Below are 20,096 nucleotides of genomic sequence, written 5' to 3'. Positions count from 1 at the left end.
ATCTCGCAACAGTTTCTCAACACATCGAATTTTGTTGCAGCAGCGCAGTTACCAATTTCTTTCTCTACTTCAACGACATTTAATTTTAAACCAGCTTCATATTTTCTTCTGATCGAACTCTCCATCATAAACAAGTGATGCTCTTACGATAAAGGTGTATGAGGGTGTGAGATACAAAAAAACACAAATCAGTGCAAACATCACTTCAGAATAGTTTGGGTATTACCGTGTGGTCATGTAGACACAATACAGAGAAAAACAAAGGCCGTGTGCTTTGTGGTTACTCTCTCAGGTGGGCGTTAGCATATCGTAATCTCTTGGACCAATAGTGCGAGTTTTCCGCATTCGACTTATACGACCAACATTATAAAATACCAAATATAATACAGTAAAATCAAGTCCCGACTTATCCACAGGAGTATATTATATATATATATATATATATATATATATATATATATATATATATATATATATATACATATATATATATATATATATATACACACACCCTCATCATCATCACTATTTGTGCATAACACTCTTTTCAAATTAATTTCCTACTTTTTACTGCTATTGCTTTTACCGTATTTGTTTATATTGTTTGATTGGGTCAAGGCAGAGTGCTAAGAGCACCCAAGTGTGGGCCGTATAGCCATAGGTACTACCAGCTCAGAAGAAACGGCTTCATTAGTACCAGCGGGGGAGCGGGCACCTGGTTTGGTGAGTGGCACGGGTGTAGCTCAGGTCTGAAGAGAATCATTTGGTTTGCTCATGTCAGCTAGTAAGCCTCTTTGCTTGAGGCCGCTCTCCACATGCGGGTAAAGCCATACATATTAGGTGCTATAAAAACGTACAGAGGAACTGCCATGATAATCCATCCAATCTAGAAGAAATAATTAAGCAGCGACGTGATCAGGTAAACAGGGGTGTACGACATTCTGTTTAAAAGGTCACCTGTTCAGTAAGCTACCTGACCAATAAGGTGATGGCCATTTTGTATTAGCAATGGAAAAAAATATTGTGTTCTAAGGCGAAATATGCAATGGCCTATCATACTGAATTATTCTGTGAACGGTTCACTGACTTGCTTTTTCTACTATTGGTTTTGCTGTTTTATTGCAATAGTAAGTTTAGGTTGGTTGTTTGGGACAAGCCATACAGTTAAGATACCCTAGGATGGGGTCACACTCCCACAGGGGTTGGCAGCACAGAAGAGAAGGCTTGAAGAGTAGCAGCATGGTGAGTGGGCACCTGCTTTGGCAAGTGCCCCAGCTGCTGTTCATGCCAAGTTAGTAAGTCTCTTTGCTTTGGGCTGCTGCTCATGTGCGGATAAAGCTATACACACACACACACACAGGGTCCTATAAAGCAGCAATATCAAAGTACAGAGGAACCTCCATGATAATACATCACAGCATACCCTCTTGGTGAAGATGTGATGAAAATTGGCACAATAGCAAAAGGCAGGTTGTGTGTTCATGGCACATCAAACAAGCAGAGAGGCAGTTCTCAGGTGCCTTAACCACAAAGCAGTCTGTCCGCATTAACACGTCCAGATGCAGAGCTTCCCAAAGGACCTGAAATCAATCGAAAAATCAAATCTTGGGCCTGCTCCAATTTTATTTACTTTCCAAACCTTCCTATTAATCCGATGGCACAGCTGTCTATTAACAATGAGCAGGCTGACCTGGCTGAGGTGGAGAGTCCATCAGGACAACAGTCTGCAGCTGAATGTCCATAAGTCAAAAGAGCTGACTGTGGACTTTGGGTGGAAACAGCAGAGGAGTGAATGCATCCTCAGTATTAACAGCACATGAACACCTTGGTGAAGAAGGCACGACAACATCTGTACACCCTCAGACGTCTCAGGGATGGCAGGCTGCCCTCCAAATTACTAAAGAGCTTCTATACATCCACCTCTGGAAGTATCCTGACAGGAAGTCTTACTGCTTGGTTTGGGGACAGCAGGACCGCGGGGCTCTATAGGTGGGGGGCAGTCAGCTGAACACATCACTAGGGGACACACTGCCTAACGTCAAGGCCATCTACACCAAATGATGTCAGACCAGGGCAAAGAAAACCATCAGTGACACCAGAAATCCGTACGATGGCCTCTTCTGTGTGCTGTGGTCACAAAACGGCACCAGTGCCTGAAGACCACCTCAGAGAGGCCGAGGAGAAGCTTCTGTCCACCGTCCACATGCATATCGAATAAGGAAGGTGTCTAGAAATGCATGACGCCCTCTTGTCAACTGTCTTACACTAAGATATTAGTCACAGTCACTCTTTCTTTCAGGTGTGTAATAGAAACCACAGAATAGAGAGAAGTGTGTACACTGCTTCTTACAGGAAAAGGCGATGGAAAAAGTGCACTTGAATAAAAGTGCACTTTTGTTATACTTTTACACCAACATATGTCACTGTGTTTGAGTGACACGGGCAGATGGGGAGTGTCTGATGATTGCATATAGCGCCGAAGTTACTGGTCTTTACCATTCTTTCCTCTGCCTGGCCTGGAGTACAAAAGAAAAAGCATACAGCAACATGCGGGGACTGGCAGGAACACTCAATAAAACTGAATAAAAAGAAAAGCAAGTGACGGTGAGACACGAAGAAGGCAGCTTCGCCAGCGTTTGTGTGTCAGAACCATGGGTAGCGTTAGTATGCATCGTGGTACACTGCAGAGCTATAGCACGTCTTTAGTGAAAACAGCCGTGTCAGATGGGGTTGTATGGATTGATTCTGAACGCGACTGAGAGAGTGAAAAGTGAATTAAAAAAAAGCTAACCTTTACAAAGATCATAAATTGCACCGGCTGTTACAGACTGAAATCAAATGTATGCTTTTATTGTAAAACAGTAAGACTAAGAGCAGTTTACTTCTCAAAATGGAGGGGCGCAGGATCGAACCCGTCACCCCTTGATTCGCAAGCGGGGGCTGAATCTATCGAACCACGGAGTCAGTTACAGTAAACTGGTGTCAATGTCGCATGTTAAGGCGGCTTTTTGTTTCTGCAGTTATATGTTTGAATAAAAGTGCAATTGTGTTATTCTTGTGAAAATGTTTCTTTGCTATTTGGTCTTCAGGCTTCATACATTATATAGTTTATGCCTACATTTTGTCATCTACTACTAGAATATAAAAAGTTTCTGTTTTAACAATGTGTTGACACAGATTACTGTAGAAACGGAACAGACATGAAATGCGTGTGTTCCAAACAACGATCTATTATTTCACTCTAAAACTCTACTTCACTCCCAGATACTCAATCAAGGCATGAGCTGAGAGAAGTTCGTGCACGTTCTAAATTGGTGGGGGATGGAATAGCCGGCTGCTCCTAGCTTCTCTTTATCAACACATTTAGAGAACAAAGGACGCTGGCGGAGAGGTGTGAAGGGATTTAAGAAGCAGTTTAAGGTGGGACGGAATTACGAGTTTTTTCGTAGGCTCTGGTAATTCTAGTGTTAACCAGCTCCTTGGTTTTGTTGATGTTAAAATGATGATAAGGTATTAAGATACATATTGTACTGTATATATAATTTAAATGGACAAATAAAATTTGATTTGATTTCATTAGAGTTGGAAAGAGACAGGGCCCACATAAACCAAACAAAAAAGCCCATCAATAGTACAGGAACCACCACTCTTTACTTTATGATTGCTGGTCAAATCATCTGACCCACACATCCAAATTATAAGAAGAAATGTAAACCTAGCCCTCTCTGACCAATATAAAATCAAGAAAAGGCTGTAATCCAAAATGAAAATGATGCGAACGTAGTGTGATGGCTGACCTTCGCGCGATCTCCCATGACCCCGTGCTGCAGAAGCCGATTAAAAAGCAGTCAGCAAGTACTTGATAATGAAAATGGTGTTGAATTTAAGACATTGACAAAAGTAATAAAAAAGTCAAAACTGCTGGTTTCCAAAACCCCCTGGGTTTCACTGTGTCTCCTCTGCAATCCCGAGACAGCGGCTGACAGCTTATTGATTACTCAGGTTTATGAGACTTAAATGACATTCGCCCACTGCTGTGACCCCCTCAAATGAAAACAGAGGCCCAGTAATAGCAGCACCAAGGCAGATACAATAAAGACCCCAAAATACTGAAAACCACACCTGTGACGACTCGTCAAGGATGATTCATGACAAGTAAAAGGAGACCACAGGTTTCCCTTTGCAAGAGACGGCAGCCAATTAGTTTTGGATTCCTGGGTGACTGCTGTTACAGTCTATGAGCAAAAGGACGTAAAGCTGAAAGCGGGAGATGTTGGAAGTGGCCTGACTGCAATAAAAGGAGGTTTAGTGTGAAATGACAGGGGCAACAGGCTAGAAACACCACCGCAAAACACGTGAGTGGCACCCGTGTATCAAATAAAAGCAAAGCACCAGAAGGTAGGCCACTATAGTGCTGAGAAGGAGGTATGCCATCAGGCTAACACTTACCTGGTAAATCCACTTCCACTGGAATGGCACCGTAATTTTGATGAGGATGGCTATTATGCGTGTGAAATAAATGTAACAGACAATCTGAAAAGAAAAAAAAAACAAAAACAATAAGAAAATTCCAGACTTAATCCCAGAGGCTGCAATTTGCTGACATCCTGCCTTCAAGCAAAAGTACAGACATTTCCCACTATTGTCTATCCTCCTGCCATTACCGAGTCCGTAACAAAGGCAGTTAAATGTTTCAGAGGAGCCCGCTGGACTTAAGATAGCCCACAGGGGGCTTTTCCTCTGCATATTCAGCTCTATGAGGCTGAAACGCTTCATTAAGTTTTGCAGTTTTTCCATTAATATTGTGGTAAGCGGACTGCGCTGCCTTTTTTGATCAAATGATGTTCTGTATTTTAATCCTCTCTTTTTATCGGAGAGATGCCAGAGGCAGGTGACATCCAGATAAGAATTTCCCTGTAGTCATTACATGTGGCAACTCGACTTCGGATGCCAAGAAGACATGTTGGTTGTTAATTCACTTGTGTTAAGGCCTTAAAAGAGAAGCACAGTTCCATGGCTTTACCTGACAAAAAATAAAAAGTCACAGGATTATAAATCTAAAATTTTCAAAGGCGCCACATAGAAAATGAGCCCAAATTCCATACACCTTCCAGTGCTGGTTTCCTGACAGCATCGGCACAAACAAAATGTAAATATCTTGTCGTTTCAAAGTCAATTCTTAAAAGTGCCTGAAAAACAGCATGCAGTTTGGACCACACTTAAATGTTTAGGCTTTCAGGTTAATCCTGCTGCTTCCTTACACATTTACTGAAACGTTCGATGCCAAATAATTTGGACACACAGACATCAGAAACCATAGCAGGCAGACTGGATGGAAGAGAGTAAGCAGGAGACCTCCAAATTGAATTATCTGAATGGATTAATGACTATGAAAGTATTCGGGATACACCTAACGGAGATGTGCAATTTAAAAAACTATAATCTCTATTGTGAGATATTTGCCCAAATGCACCTAATACCAACACACATTTTGGTGCCTCAAATGTTAGACCTGTTTCAGTGTACATTTGACCTGTCGAGTCCAAAAACGGTACCAGTTTTCCCCTGTCAGCTCTAGTTTTTGACATACAGAACATACGAGGTGAGACACAAAAATAACCGGACTGGGCCAGGGGCTTTCCTGGAAAACCGTCTGGAGGTCGGCCGAACGTGAATCATAGAACTATATCCCCTCCTACACGCTCATCCTCTCAAACCGCCGACCAGCTAGGTATATCCTGTGAAGAGCCCAGTCAGTATTTGCACAACAATCAAAAATCAAATCAATCAAAATCAAAATCTTTGTCATTGTAGCAATGAGACATTGTACAACAAAATTTTTAGGTGCAATTTTCCAGTGCGGAAAAATAAAATAAAAACAAAATCAAAATACATTTACTCACGTTACAACTAAATTAAGGGAATAAAATATGTACCAAAATTCTCCATAACAGCAGAACAATGTTTTCCACTCACACATACATACATACATACATACATACATGCATGCATTATATTGCACTAGTCCCTTATCCAATGTTAACTTAGAGCCGTATTGTAAACATGAAGGTGCACTCGATCAGATTGACCACTTAGCAGCATTCAACATGGTGATGACTGAAGGATAGAAACTGTTTCTCAGTCTATTTGTCTTAGTTTTTATGGATCTGAAACATCTGTCTGAAGGTAGGAGTTCAAACAATGCCGAGATGCCGCGATAATGTTGGGTGGAAAAAAAAATCGATTAGCAAATCAACATCAAATTTCTCGCGAAATTGAACAAAACGGCCAGACAAACTTATGAAATGATAAAAAACAGTGTACGGTGATAACAGTTTGTCTCGCACACAAGTTTTTGAGTGGCACAAACGTTTCAAGAAAGGACAAGAAAATGTGTAAGACATTCAACGCCCAGGTCAGCAACGCTCGTCTCGGACGGATGAAAACATCAGATTGTTCGAAATGATCGCCGCCATCTCAGAGTTGGCTGGTATTGACAGGGAATCAGTGAGACACATTTTGCACGAAGAACTTCACATGACAAAAGTTTATATAGAAGGTGGCATTGTTTAGAATGCTGTAATTCATCAATTGATATTTTATATTACCAATCTAGTTATTTTTGTGTCTCACCTCGTATGCCAAATACCACTCTTCACTCTCGCCCATAAAAAATCAGGATATTTTAATGTAGTGTTTAAATTAATATCTTTTAAGCATAAGGAAACACATTAAATGTTAAATGAAAAGTGTATTACATAAAAATCTACTTATTTCATACCAAAAGCACAGATTTATGATACCAACTTTCCAGTCATTCGACACACAAGAAGCTCCTTTTCTAAGTGGGATATGCCAGGACAATCCCGCACAAGATTCCAACAATAGTCTGCCATCATATGTGCAGCTCATCTTAACCTTGGTATCTGGCTTCCACTGTTTTTTATGTCTTGGTGAAATCTCTCATCTTGCTCTTCACTTAAGTCACAGAGGTCCTCTGGAGAGCAATCCAAGTGACTGTGCAGATAATGGACTTTAACACTCATATTACAGCCAAGCCTGCTGAAATGAAAGAGCAAATCCTCTACTAATTGTGTGCAGTTGTCTGCCTTTATGTTGCCAAGAAAGTTTTTCACAACAAGAACAAAGGCATATGATTTGATTTCATTCACTGATGTATAAAATGTTGTGTCATTTATAGAGTTGTCTGATCTGTGGACTGTCGGGAATTCCTGCCTTCAGTTTTTCCCATGGTAAGTCCGGGTAAAGCATGTGCTACGTACTCAATGCACGGACTGTTTTCATTCAAAGCCTTTCCAAATTGTTTCATCAGGCCTAGCGCTATATGTAGTGGTGGCAGTAGGATTCTATCTCGTGCTACCAAAGGTTCATTGATTACATTTTGTCCTCCAACCACCATATATTCACTTAAAGGCCAATCTGTTCTTGCCCAATGTTCATGTTTGGCTCTGCTATCCCAAAGGCGTAAAAAGCAATCCACTTTGTTGACCAAGAAGAAAATGAACCATCTTCAAGTCTACACAAATCACCCGCTGACGTTCTTGGTAATTTATCTTTCCCAAGACTAAAGAGATAGCCTTGTGTTCTTCTTTCTTCCTGGCGGAGTAACCGATTGGAATGAAAGCATATTTGTTGTCCTTATTTAAAAGAGCACATTGCAAACTGCATTTTGAACTGCCCATGAACAGACTCCACTCACTTGGGTTATATTCTGAAAGGCCAATTTTCTTCAGAAGGTTTCCGATGTCACTGCAGAATACTAGGTTGTTGTCTTCGGTAAAGAAACTAGAGCTGATGTGGTCTCACCAATGCAATTTTCTGAATCTGCGCCCCACATAACCCCAGGAACAGGCCTAAACACCAAGACACAAAGTGTTGGGATGGCCTGTCCAGAGTTTGGGAACAAGATATCCTCCACATCTCTATATAAATGAAACCTAAAAACTGCCTGTTTGTCTGTCTGTCTGCTTTCACGAGAGAACTACTTAACGGATTTAGATCTGGCTTTTTTCTATAATTTCCTTGAACATTCCTGTTGATTTTTTGACTTGAGTATCATAGTTCACTTGCAGGAGCGATACATTCATGCTAATCCGAGACAGAGGCTGCAGGCTGATGGGAGGAGGAAGTGTGACATCAAGGCCCTCCTCTTTCATGTGCCAACCTCCGTTCGAGTCGCTCTACCTCTCGCTATGTTTTGCCTCTGCTTCGTTTGTTTATTGGTTCTTAAAGTTTGCCCTGTTTCACTACTACGCGGGTGGAGCTGCAGGGGGCAGCCAGTAATCAATACGCAGATTATAAGTAAAACCAACTGGGTGCAAAACAATAAAAGGCAGGACAGTGCGCCTTAGACCCCTTAAAGCCATACTGGCCCACAGAAGTCCTCTCTCTTTCTATAAAGTCAGCAACAAGCAGGCATAACTAAAGATGTAACCTGCAATTTCACTGTGCTCATTCCTTATGGTTAACCGGCTTGTCATTGCATTAACGTCACTCCATCAAGCTCCCCTGCATCTTGATGAACACAAATGCTTTACCCCATTAACGCAGGGTGGGTGGAAGTGCTCAAAACTAAAAGCTTAATTTCAGTCAAGCATGTGAAGCGTTGCAGCGACTGCCGCCATCTCTTTGACAGCTCAAACTCTAGTTGGCGGAGTTATGAATCTTCGGTGGAAGTAGGAGGAAGTCGAGTAGCTTCGGGCAGACGTTAAGCAGTCAGTCCTACACAGTGTCACTGATATATGCAGCAGTGTGCGTGTGGGGTCACAGTGAAGCCCACGCTCGGCTATCAGAGCAGCACGGCACAGAGGAATAATCTGCTGGAGGGTGGGCCCCCGACCGCTTCTGCACTCATACAGCTGTAAATGGATTTAAATAGAAATGCATTGATTGCACTCTCTGTACACATAAATGCTACCACAATGTCTGATCGGAATTCGTATACTGGCCAGGATCAAGACAGAATATCTATGAAGCTGAGGGGACACGGGACAAATAACTGGCACCTGTTCTTGTACTACAAGTATGTAAATCAAAATGGTAAAAAAAAAAAAAGGCTTACAAGTGTAGTAGAAAACCATGAGACAAGGACACTGCAATGCCCAAGGGTAATTTTAAGGCAGCCTCTGGGTAATGAAATGCATGCTTGATTTATGGTATACCACCACAATGCTGAACTGCAGTAAACTGCGGATTTGTGAAAGCTGAATGAAGCTAGCTGGAGTCTCATCTCAGTAGTCACTGGGCACAAGGCAGGCACAGCACCAGTGTTACGGAGGTAAATTTAAATATTTTGGTAATTTGTTTCTAAATTGTCATTAAAGAATTAATAGTGACTTAAAAAAACAAAGCGGCTTTCTTCAAGTACGCCACAGTAATCTCCTTCCCCCCAAAGCTATAGGAAAGCCATTGCCTTTTGTTAAGTGCGACTTTGAAAGTATAATTTATTGGAGGGGGTTGGGCATGTCTCAAATCATTTGGCAAGGGGGGATTCAGTGAAGGGCATGCCCCCCAGAACTGCCTAGTCTTGAGGGCAGGTGTGATAAAGCAGTCTGTGCGCCCACTGGTCTGAAGGTACGGTCGATTATGATTGATTTTGAATCAAGACGCCCCCATGATTTGTGATCAGAATGGGAGAAATTGGTCACTCCACCTTTCTCTCTCTCTCCATCTGGCCACGACGTGAAGACCACCACTCTAAATTACCATTTCTGAATGGTGAAGACATCCCTTCAGCCATACCAAGAGCTGTTTCAATACTCCATTCAAAGCCCACGTGGTAGCAAAGACCACACTGGGCAGAACATAAAACTGAAAGCCACCTATGGGCTGTAATGGTATTTGTTTGTTACCACTAGAATCCCTGAAGCCTACGAAAAAACTCGCAATCTCGGTCCATCTTATATTCCCTCGCACCTCTCCATCAGTGTCTTTTGTTTTTCAAATGCATTGATCAGCACAAGCAGCCTGCTGTCCTACTTCACCATCGCAGTTCAAGTCTGTTTATCTGGCAGTGAGGTGCCTTGAATTGTATTGAGTAAATAATATACAGTAATCCCTCGCTATATCGCGCTTCGACTTTCGTGGCTTCACTATATCGCGGATTTTAAATGTAAGCATATCTAAATATATATCACAGATTTTTTGCTGGTTCGCGGATTTCTGCAGACAATGGGTCTTTTAATTTATGGTACATGCTTCCTTAGTTTGTTTGCCCAGTTGATTTCATACAAGGGACGCTACTGGCGGATGGCTTAGAAGCTACCCAATCAGAGCATGTATTACATATTAACTAAAACTCCTCAATGATATAAGATATGCATCCCGCGCGATGCTTGATTGTTTGCTTGTCTCTGCCTCTCTCTCACCCTCTCTGACATTCTCTGTGCCTGAAGGAGGGGGTGTGAGCAGAGGTGCTGTTTGCCTAAAGGATGCGGAGGCTCCTCTACAAAATGCCGCTTTATTGTGGTGCTTTGGCATACTTAAAAGCACGTATAGATTTTTTGATTGTTTGCTTTTATCTCGCTCTCTCTCTCTGACATTCTCTGCTCCTGACGGCACTCCTTTGAAGAGGAAGATATGTTTGCATTCTTTTAATTGTCAGAAAGAACAGTTTAAACTTTTGACTAAAGGGTGTTATTTCATGTCTAGAGGGCTCTAATAATGTTAACAGTGTGGGAGAGTTTATAAGGGCTTAAAATATATAAAAATAACCATACAAACATATGGTTTCTACTTCGCGGATTTTCATCTATCGCGGGGGGTTCTGGAACGCAACCCCCGCGATCGAGGAGCGATTACTGTATCGTCATTTGGAATACATACATTTCATGTGTATTCCGTGTCTACAACGATCTCGGTAAATGTAGGATGAGGCAGGAATTGTTGAAGACATAACTAAAACAGAAACATTTTTCACGTTTTAGTAATAATGGACAAAATGTACACATGAAGTGTATAATGTGTGAAGACAGAAGTCTAAATATCAAATAAACACTTTCACAAAAGGTACAATTACTGTATAACAAAACAAGTGTGCTTTTATACAAGAATATAGCCGAAGATAAAGAAATCGGGTTAGGGTACGACACAAGCGCTTGGGTGGTGCAATGGTAAGAACCGCTGACTCATAATCAAGAGGTCACAGGGTTTGAGCCTTGCCGCATCTCAAAATATACATTTTGAGTAGTGAGCTGCTCTTATTGTTACTATTATAGAATAAAAACATACATTTGATTTGAGTCTGAAACAGCCACTGTATATTTATGGCACTTGTAAAAGTTACCTTTTTTTATTATTATTCAGTTTTATTCTCTCAGCCCCGATCTGACACTGCCGTTTTTAAATAAAGACGGGCTGTAACAGAGGTGAAGTCAGATGAGGATGAGGGCTCTACATCAGAGAAAGAGAACAGAAGCCCTCCCTTCAAGAAACGTCCACTCACAAATAAGAACAATGCAGCTGCACCAGGCGTAAGGGCGAAAGATGGCACTGTTTGAATGCAGCAAGAGGTCTGCCGCGATGAAGTTGGTGGGATAGCAAGCTGCTTGTGTTAATCAATACATTTGCAAAACAAAACACGCTAATGGAGGGATACAAGGAAATTTAAGGGGGTTCGGGATTCCAAGTTTTTTTGTAGGATTCATTTTTTTGCTTATAATTTGGTCATCCTATCTAAAATACATAATGAATTAAATGTGTAGCTGCTTCTTCTGCTTGTTCTTCTATTTAATCTAATTTGCCTGAGGTTACAGATAAAGAAGGGAAGAGTAAAGAAAGTGCTCAAGTAAAGGACCTGACCACAAAGTGGTAGGTGTATCAGATTTGAGGCCTTTTGGTAAAGTCTACATAATGAAGAGTATAAAAGGTGAAACAGGGCCACTATAGGACAACATCAAAACAAAACACTAACGGGGGAAACCTGACGATCTCAGTATGAACATACCCAGGCCAATTTAGCAGCACCAAATTACCCAACCAGAAAATGGGACACTTGGAGAATATCCACAAGAACACTGGTAGGCCATGTAAACTCCATACAGAGACCACTCAGGCAGAAAATTCCGGTCTCCTTGTTGTGAAGCAGCAGCTCTACCTCTACATCAACGTGCCACCCACTCTTAGAAGGTCTTGTGGGAAAATGTTGCGCTAAGTAATTAAATGTGTCCCTCTACATTCTGGAAGTGTTCAACCACTGATTTTGCATGCAAGCCCTCCACGCCTCATCCCCTCTCAGTTCTCAATCATGTCCACAGGTTTCTATGTGCAGGTACAGCACTCAGAATTGCGTAAACTTCAGACAATGTGGTTTGGACCCGCACTAAACAAGCAATATTGATGGACCCCCGACCCTCACGTCTAAGCACAGAATGACCAAGCAGGGTAAACTTCAGGTCCCTTTAGTGTCACATGACAGAGAATGTCCTCACTTGCCAGACGACTGTCTGCTGCAGTAGCAAAGCCACACTGGCCATTCGTCTCGTCTGCCAGACGTGACAATGAATCCAATGGTTATCAGCTGAAAAGACATACAAGTGTGCCCACAAAATCTGGATTAAAGCCTCAGCCATTTGTGGTCCAAACTGTTCTCACTGATGCAGTCTGGATAAACACGTTCAGAAGCAGACGCCACGTGTGTCACAATCGGCTAAAAGGGACAGGTGTTGAATGTCGTACTTTTATGACGCACACCGAGGTTCACTATACGATGATGTTATACCGAATGATCCGTTATTACCCCACTTTGTCAAGGTAATCCATTCCTGAAAACCAATTTGTAGTGGAATTTATAGCACAAACAAATAATTATTGTTAATTTAGATGGAAAAACATATTCAAGCTTTCTCTGGCTTCAAAAAATGACTCCCATTTTTGCTCAAATAACAAATAAACAACATGAAAAGAGAAAAATGAGAGCAATTATAACATTAGTCATTAAAACAAGTCCTAAAAGATAATTCCCCCTTTTTTAAAATACATAATGCCATTTAATCGAAGCTTCATCAATTCAAAGTTTCACATTCAAAAGCAGGGCCATTTATTTTATTTTTTCCAACTGTTTTGTTCCTTTTTGGCTTTACAAAGCTCAAGATAAGACACAGGAGGAACAGGCATGACAAGTGGACTGAACCGAGGGGGTCTGCTGTGACAACAGATGACTCAGGCAGCCCCCCCATCTGCAGCGAGGTACACTCTGAATGACGGTGGAGACAACCCAGTTTTACTGCTGGCACTGGGTTTCAGACTTGGTATTTCCAAAAAAAATGAAAAATCCGCTTCCTTGTGGTTCATTAAATGCCAAAGGATACTACAGGACTTTCTTCATAGTCAACAAATTTTATAAAGCAATTGTTCATAATTTGGGGGAACCTTTGCCCTTATAATAAACTGAAAATCCATCCCTTTTACTGATTGTGACTTTTCAAAAGTTTAAATTTAGTCTTTACTAATCTGTTAGAGAGACAGTGACAGACTAAACTATCACAAGTAAGAATTACAAATTTAAAAAAAGACTTGTTAACAAAAAACAGGAGAATGTGGTGAGGTGTTGGCCGCCGTCTGCCTCATCAGTTACTTACCATAACATAGTAATGTCTGAAAAGCTTCAGCTTGGCCAGGATGATTGCAGCTGAAAAAGAAGAAAAACAAAAAGAATAAGCAATAAAACATATAAAATACTCTGACACAAGTAAATCGACCACTTTAGTTTTACAGACCATATTTCACAATATCCGTTCCCAAATAAAAGGCAAAGAAGTTATGCTTTCTATGAATCACCTTCCATGTCTGAGGCCGAGTCCAAACTTTTGCTTCCACTCTAGCCGAGAACACCTACAACCAACACGCCAGGGGGCCAAGCTGGTATCCGCAAACTCAGGGGCACATCTATTATCAAGGCATTTTGGGTATGGGCAACAATTACCCCAAATGAAATGATGGAGAATCAGCGAGTCCAAATGAACAAAGGGTTGAACCTCGCCCAGAAATCAAGAATAAGGAATACCACCCTGCATTACACAACCCGATGTCCATGCGCTGTACTGATCGAAGTACGATCAACTCACTGTTAAGGAGCGAAGTTAACCAAGGGACTGTGGGGGTACTAATCTGGCCTTGGGCAAACCACCAATGACGTGGGGAGAACACGAAAACTCCATTAAGGAAGCTCGCACGACTCTTCCTGTGTGTCAAGGCAGCAGTAGGAGCATGCCACCCCATTATATATTACTAGGAAACACTCGGAGCTGATATGTCCTTCCTGTGCTTCTCTCAGTTACAAGTTAACACACATCATCCTCTTTAATAAAACCCTTGTGTGCGTCCAGTGTCCGTGTGTGTGTGTGTGTGTGTGTGTGTGTGTGTCTGTGTCTTCTGGTGAAGTGCGCATGCGCGGGGCCACACAGCACGTGTTCAGTCTCTTCCTGTGCATTCCCTGTGCAGAGAGAGAGAGAGAGAGAGACAGATACACACACACACAGGCGCGTGCGAGTCGCTCGGAAGCACGCACGCACGCACACACAGGAGCGCGGTGTCCGTGTGTGTCTTCTGGAGAAGTGCGCATGCGCGGGGCCACACAGCACGTGTTCAGTCTCTTCCTGTGCATTCCACACATGGGCACGTGCGAGTCAGAGAGAGAGAGAGAGAGAGAGAGAGAGAGAGAGAGTGTGTGTGTGTGTGTGTGTGTGTCTCTCTCTCTGTCTGTCTGCCTCTGACACACACACAGGCGCTTAAGAGACACACACGCGAGAGACACACACGCGCAGGCCCGGCGAGAGAGACACACACACACACACAGGGGCACATGTGCATTGTTGCAATGTTACTTTTCTTGGTTGTTTATTAAATTTCAGATTTTTCAAATGTTCATTTTTTTTCCCCTGTGCATAAAAAAAAAAAGAGTTTTTAGCGAGCGGGTCATAAGGCTATAGCGCAAATTCTTGCAGGTTTTCTTAGTGTTATTCAATGTTTTTACATTTAGTTTACTATTACGCTGTGCTTTCTAGGGTATAGTTAACTATATTTGTGCTTAAAACTTTAAAAAAATATATATTTACATACAGTTCATATGGTCTGGAACAGATTAATTGTATTGACATACAATCCTATGGGGGAAATGACTTCGGTTCATGACTAAATCGGGTTACAACCAGAGTTTTGGAACGAATTATGGTCGTGAACCGAGGTTCCACTGTATTACTGTCAGACAAAATTACAGGCATTTCACGGAAATACAAACCAGTGTTACCGAGAGAGAAAATTAAAGGCACACAATACAGTGACACATATTACAGCCACATACAAGGTCCCTTGCCATTTAATATAGACTGTTCACACAAATGTTTATGTACTACTGTTCTAGCGCCCGTTATTTTAACGGGTTTAATGTCTAGTTACCAATAAAGTCTAATGTGTCGTCTTTGAGATGCGTCATTTTCTTTTCAAACACTTTAGAATATTTGTCACGTGTTGCATTTTCTTTGCAGTCCAAGGAAGCTGCACTTGAAGCACTGAGATTACAGCTGGAAGATTAAGAAGCTGCTTGTTGCGGCAAGATCTGGGTGTGATAAAAATAAAAACTGACTGAAAGTGCTGCAAATGAGAGTTACATGTGAAATAGGAGTCACTGCAAATGAAAGTGAGCAAACGCACTTACATGTCAATAGGTAAGAATTTGCTTTGTCTGTCTGTCTGTCTGCAAACCAAACGAGAAAAGGAAGGAAGAGGCAGGCCAAGTACAGGACATTCACAAGAAAGCAACGTTCACTTATTCCAACACCCCAACTTTGGCTGATCCAGGATCAGAAGCTTTGAACCAAGCACAAGTCAGACCTTTTATAAAGAAGGTGACCGAGCAGAACAGCACACAGATGCTGGCAGAGGGGCTGAGCAGAGCCAATGTGCTGGGGGCTTCTAGAGGGTCAGCACTACTTAAAGCCAATGCAGGAAAAGGGAAGAGAACAGCTCTGGCCAGACTTCAATGCCACATCATTTTAGTTCAGCTCCATCAGTTGGCTCAGTGTGCCACACAGATTGTCGAATGTAAATCAGGAGAGATTATCAGGGATCACAGAAATAATCACACACAAAAAAAAAGAATGTGAAACAAGACAGATTATCACTGGATGATAGGGCAAGTTGTGCTGCTATATTTGCATTCAAACAGCACAAAACTAAATATGGAGGAGCAACTATTCATTCATTATTGATGAATTAAACAGAAGTGAAAAATCAGGAATTTGGAGAATACCAGAAAGGTTGAATATAAACTCTGCTCTCATAAAGTGTATACCTTTAATATAATTTTAAGTCACATATTAATCAGATCACCAGAACAGCATTTTTTCCACCTAAGAATTACAGCAAAATTATAGCCCTTATAACTTTGCAAGATGCTGAAAAGTGAGTTCACGTTTTTGTTTTTACTCAACTAGATCACTGTAATGCACTCCTCTCAGGACCACCTAAGAAAGACATCAACGAATGCAGATGCCAGAATCTTAACTAGGAAAATAAAATCCAAGCACATCACACCAGTTCTGATGTCAATACATTGGTTACCCGTGTCATTTAGAATTGACTTTAAAATACTGCTAAAGGTTTACAAAGCCTTCAATAATCTGCTCCTTCCTATATTCTGGAATGCCTCTGACCTTACACTCCAAATCATCACCTTAGATCTTCAAATGAGGGTCTGCTTAGAATATCAAGAACTAAACGTAAAAGAAGTGGTGAGGCGGCCTTCTGCTGTTATGTACCTAAAATCTGGAATACAAGTTTACTGATAGAAGTTCACCAGGCTAACACGGTGGAGCACTTTCAAAAAAACTGCAGAAAACTCATTATTGTAACATGGCTTTCTTAAAGCTTCATTTTAGTGTAACCCTGATATTCTGTATATGCATTTAATTATCATTTCATCATATCTCCGCAGTCCATCCCCTACTTTCTCTGCTGTTCTTTTTCCAGTTTTCTGTGGTGGTGATCTGCACCATCACCACATAATCAGGGCACCTTGCAGTCCCTACATTGATGGATTGAAGGCCAGAGGAGCACATGACCCTCATCATCTAATTCTTCCATGTAAAGCCTTGAGTCCATGAGGACTGATTGAGATCATTGATGTTAGGTAGAATGCCTAGTAGCGACTGGGTGGTCTCATGGCCTTGGAATCCCTGGAGATTTTTTTTTTTTTTTCTAGTCCTCTTTTCTGTCCTCCTGACCATCAGACCTTACTTTATTCTTTGTTACTTAGTATTGTCTAATCTTATCTCTTTATTATAAAAAAAAATTCTGGGAAGGAAAGACTAGGGAGACGAGACGCGATCTTCACGTGAAGATCACGGAAGACACTTAAAAGACCTGCGAGACGAAAGAGATTGGCCACTGAGCATCTCGCGGGGACCTTAAACATGAGACTTTGTGCCAAGAGATTAACCCAGGACCATCTCGCGGGGATGTAGAACACAAGATTCTTGCAAGACACGTCCTACTTAGAACCAATAGAACCAATATCAAATAAGACCACAGGCAGCAAAACACTCAGACATGTAAAGGCTTTGAGTACACACAGATCCAGGGCTCTCAGCACAGTATAAGGACAATACGTTACAGATGAAACATCGACGACTAAGCAAAGAAGAAAGAGCAGCGCAGAGAACGTTGGAGAGAAAAAAATGCAAAAAAGAAAAAGAATAATCTAGGTGCAAATTCAGAAAATAAAGAAGGTAATAATCAGCCTGGAACAAGTGGAACTGAAAACAAAGCATGTCCAATCGGGCTCAGAACTAAAAGACAAAGAGTAAAAGTCAAAGTAGAACTTCATAAAGACGTTCAAAAACGTTTGTTTTATACACATGCAGAGCAGGTTAGAGATTATGAAAGTAGTGGAATTCAAAAGGCTCAAAAAAAATTTTGCCATGATACTAATGCCTAACTTGCTCCCAGCTCTTAAAACAACAACAAGCAACAAGCAAAACATGCAGCTCACCAGCAGCAAAAGGACAGCTGCTGTACAGGCTTTTAAATGATCGACGGGCAGCACGACAGCAGATGATCCGACGGCTTCTCCTTAGCATGCGTTCAGCTGTAAATGACAACGTGAGCAGCGTTATACGTCCTGCGAGAAAGAGATTTAACCATGCCCGGGGTCGGAAATAAAGGACAAGTGTTGTTTTTACAACGTCATGCGAGACAAGGCAGTGAGCCATCATTTAAAACAAGTCCACGGACATCTAACCTAACAGTTGTTGGATTGCTGTTGGCAGACACGCTTCATGTGCTCCCATCTCTTAAAACAACGACAAGCAAAAGTGTGGGAGGTCGAGGTTTGAGTTACAGGGCCCTGAAGCTGTGGAAAGGTCTGCTTGCCAATATAAGAGATGCCCCCTTCAGTTTTAGCTTTTAAATTCTGGCTGAAGGCCCACAACTTTTCTCTAGAATACCCTGACTAGAGCTGCTGATTAGCTGTTCATATTGCATCTCTCTTTGTTAGTTGTTTTCACAGAAATATACTGTAAGTGGTACAATATTTATAAACTGTTACTAACCCTCCTCCTCAATTCTGTTTCTCTTCTCAGTATCTGTGTGGCAATTTGGTGCCACTGCTTTACTGCCAGGCTCAGTCCTCTCAGATAAAAGAGCATTGGAATCATCAGATGGAAAGATTCTCTCATTTGATTGGATGGCCAGCACAAACTCCACTATAGAAGACCCAGGAGCAGGTAGGCTGCCAGTTAGCAGAGGTCTCCAGGACTGTAACTTTGTTTTTGACTTCCTCTTTTACAATTTGAATCTTTACCTACACAGTTCATCAGTTAATTAAAGGGTAGATATTGTTGATCTACTTTCTACCTTGTGCTCTGTGTGTTTTAACAAATCTGTATTTATATGTGTACAAGTTATAGAAGACACTAATTACTACATACATATGTGTACTTTAGCTAAAAATTGTTCACAGTGCTCAGCCCCTACAGTCAGTGAAGGGTGCTATAGAAAAACTAAGTTAAACCTGTACTCGGGGCGATGCCCCCCTTTTTCTCCATTACTCATCCTCCCTGAGATTGCAGTTGCAGGAACTGAACTTAGGCCTAGGCTATATAGCAGCTGTGAACACTAGGGGGTGCTGTTGCCCTTTTAAATCCAACAGACAGACAATCGGGATACCAGGTAATGGAACCAAGAAGATATTTAATCATTTTCTTCTAAATAATATTGCCCTTAAAGCACCACAGCCACAATAACACAGGTAAGTAGTAATCACCAAGCACAATAATCATCTCAATTCTCTCCACCACAGTTCCCAGTAAGCGCTGTCCACTTCCTCCCAACTCAGGCTTGCCTGCTGGGTCTTTAGAAGTCTTTTAAATAGTCCTCGACCTGGAAGTGCTTCTGTCGTTCTGTCCACATGACCTGCCAACACTTCTGGGTCAGATGGTGAAGTGGAGTTTTCTTTAGCCCAGAGGTACTTCTGGATTTCCGTCCCCATGACTCAGTAGTACTTCCGGGCTATGGGGAAAGCATGACTCCCATCTCAAGGGCGTCCTGGCCGGGTTGAACTACCGGCCGTCTCTTACACAGCCTTCTCTCACGCTACTCTAAAGAACGGCTCTTCTGCCACAATATTAAGAAGGCTGTTGTGCAACCTCGAGTTCACATGCCGTTGCTCCCGTCTCAGGGACGTCACATAGCCATAAGGGAAATGGACGAGTGACTCGACTCGGTGAACAGCACTGGAGGTTGAGACCACTTAACAGATGCCCTTACAGATAGAGAACTGATTAGCCACTGGGCCTGACAGAGGACTATTTTAGCACACCAGGAAAAAAAAAGCAGCCCTGGGATCCAGTGGTCCATCTACAACTGCCATCGCAGAGTGTGAGTGGCAGACTTGTTCATTCCTGAGCAGACACGATCATTCTTTTACTACACCTTCACTTATTGGCTATCATGCATAAGCCCAGTGCTAAAAAGTATTGACTCCAGACTCACCTGTGTCCAACAATGTACGTGTATTCTTTGCTTTAATGGCCATCAATAAGACCACAGAGAGGAAAGCACAGCGTACATATTGACCAGGT

At 41.9% G+C, this 20,096-nt stretch overlaps 1 protein-coding gene across 1 annotated transcript in view; it reads right to left on the bottom strand.

The window, feature by feature from the left end:
• The window catches only part of gpr107 (G protein-coupled receptor 107), a 191,091-nt gene that overhangs the window by 41,581 nt on the left and 129,414 nt on the right, over positions 1 to 20,096 (bottom strand). Inside the window, exons 15-16 of the mRNA XM_039764256.1 lie at positions 13,599 to 13,648; positions 4,450 to 4,533 (exon numbers count right to left, since the gene is read on the bottom strand). Coding sequence (XP_039620190.1) covers positions 4,450 to 4,533; positions 13,599 to 13,648 — 134 coding nt within the window. The remainder of the gene's footprint in view (positions 1 to 4,449; positions 4,534 to 13,598; positions 13,649 to 20,096) is intronic.

The sequence above is a fragment of the Polypterus senegalus genome, chromosome 9 (genome assembly GCF_016835505.1).
Source record: "Polypterus senegalus isolate Bchr_013 chromosome 9, ASM1683550v1, whole genome shotgun sequence".
Taxonomy (NCBI): Eukaryota; Metazoa; Chordata; class Cladistia; order Polypteriformes; family Polypteridae; genus Polypterus; species Polypterus senegalus.
Note: the sequence above shows the minus strand (reverse complement) of the source record. Positions and strands in the feature narration are given on the sequence as shown.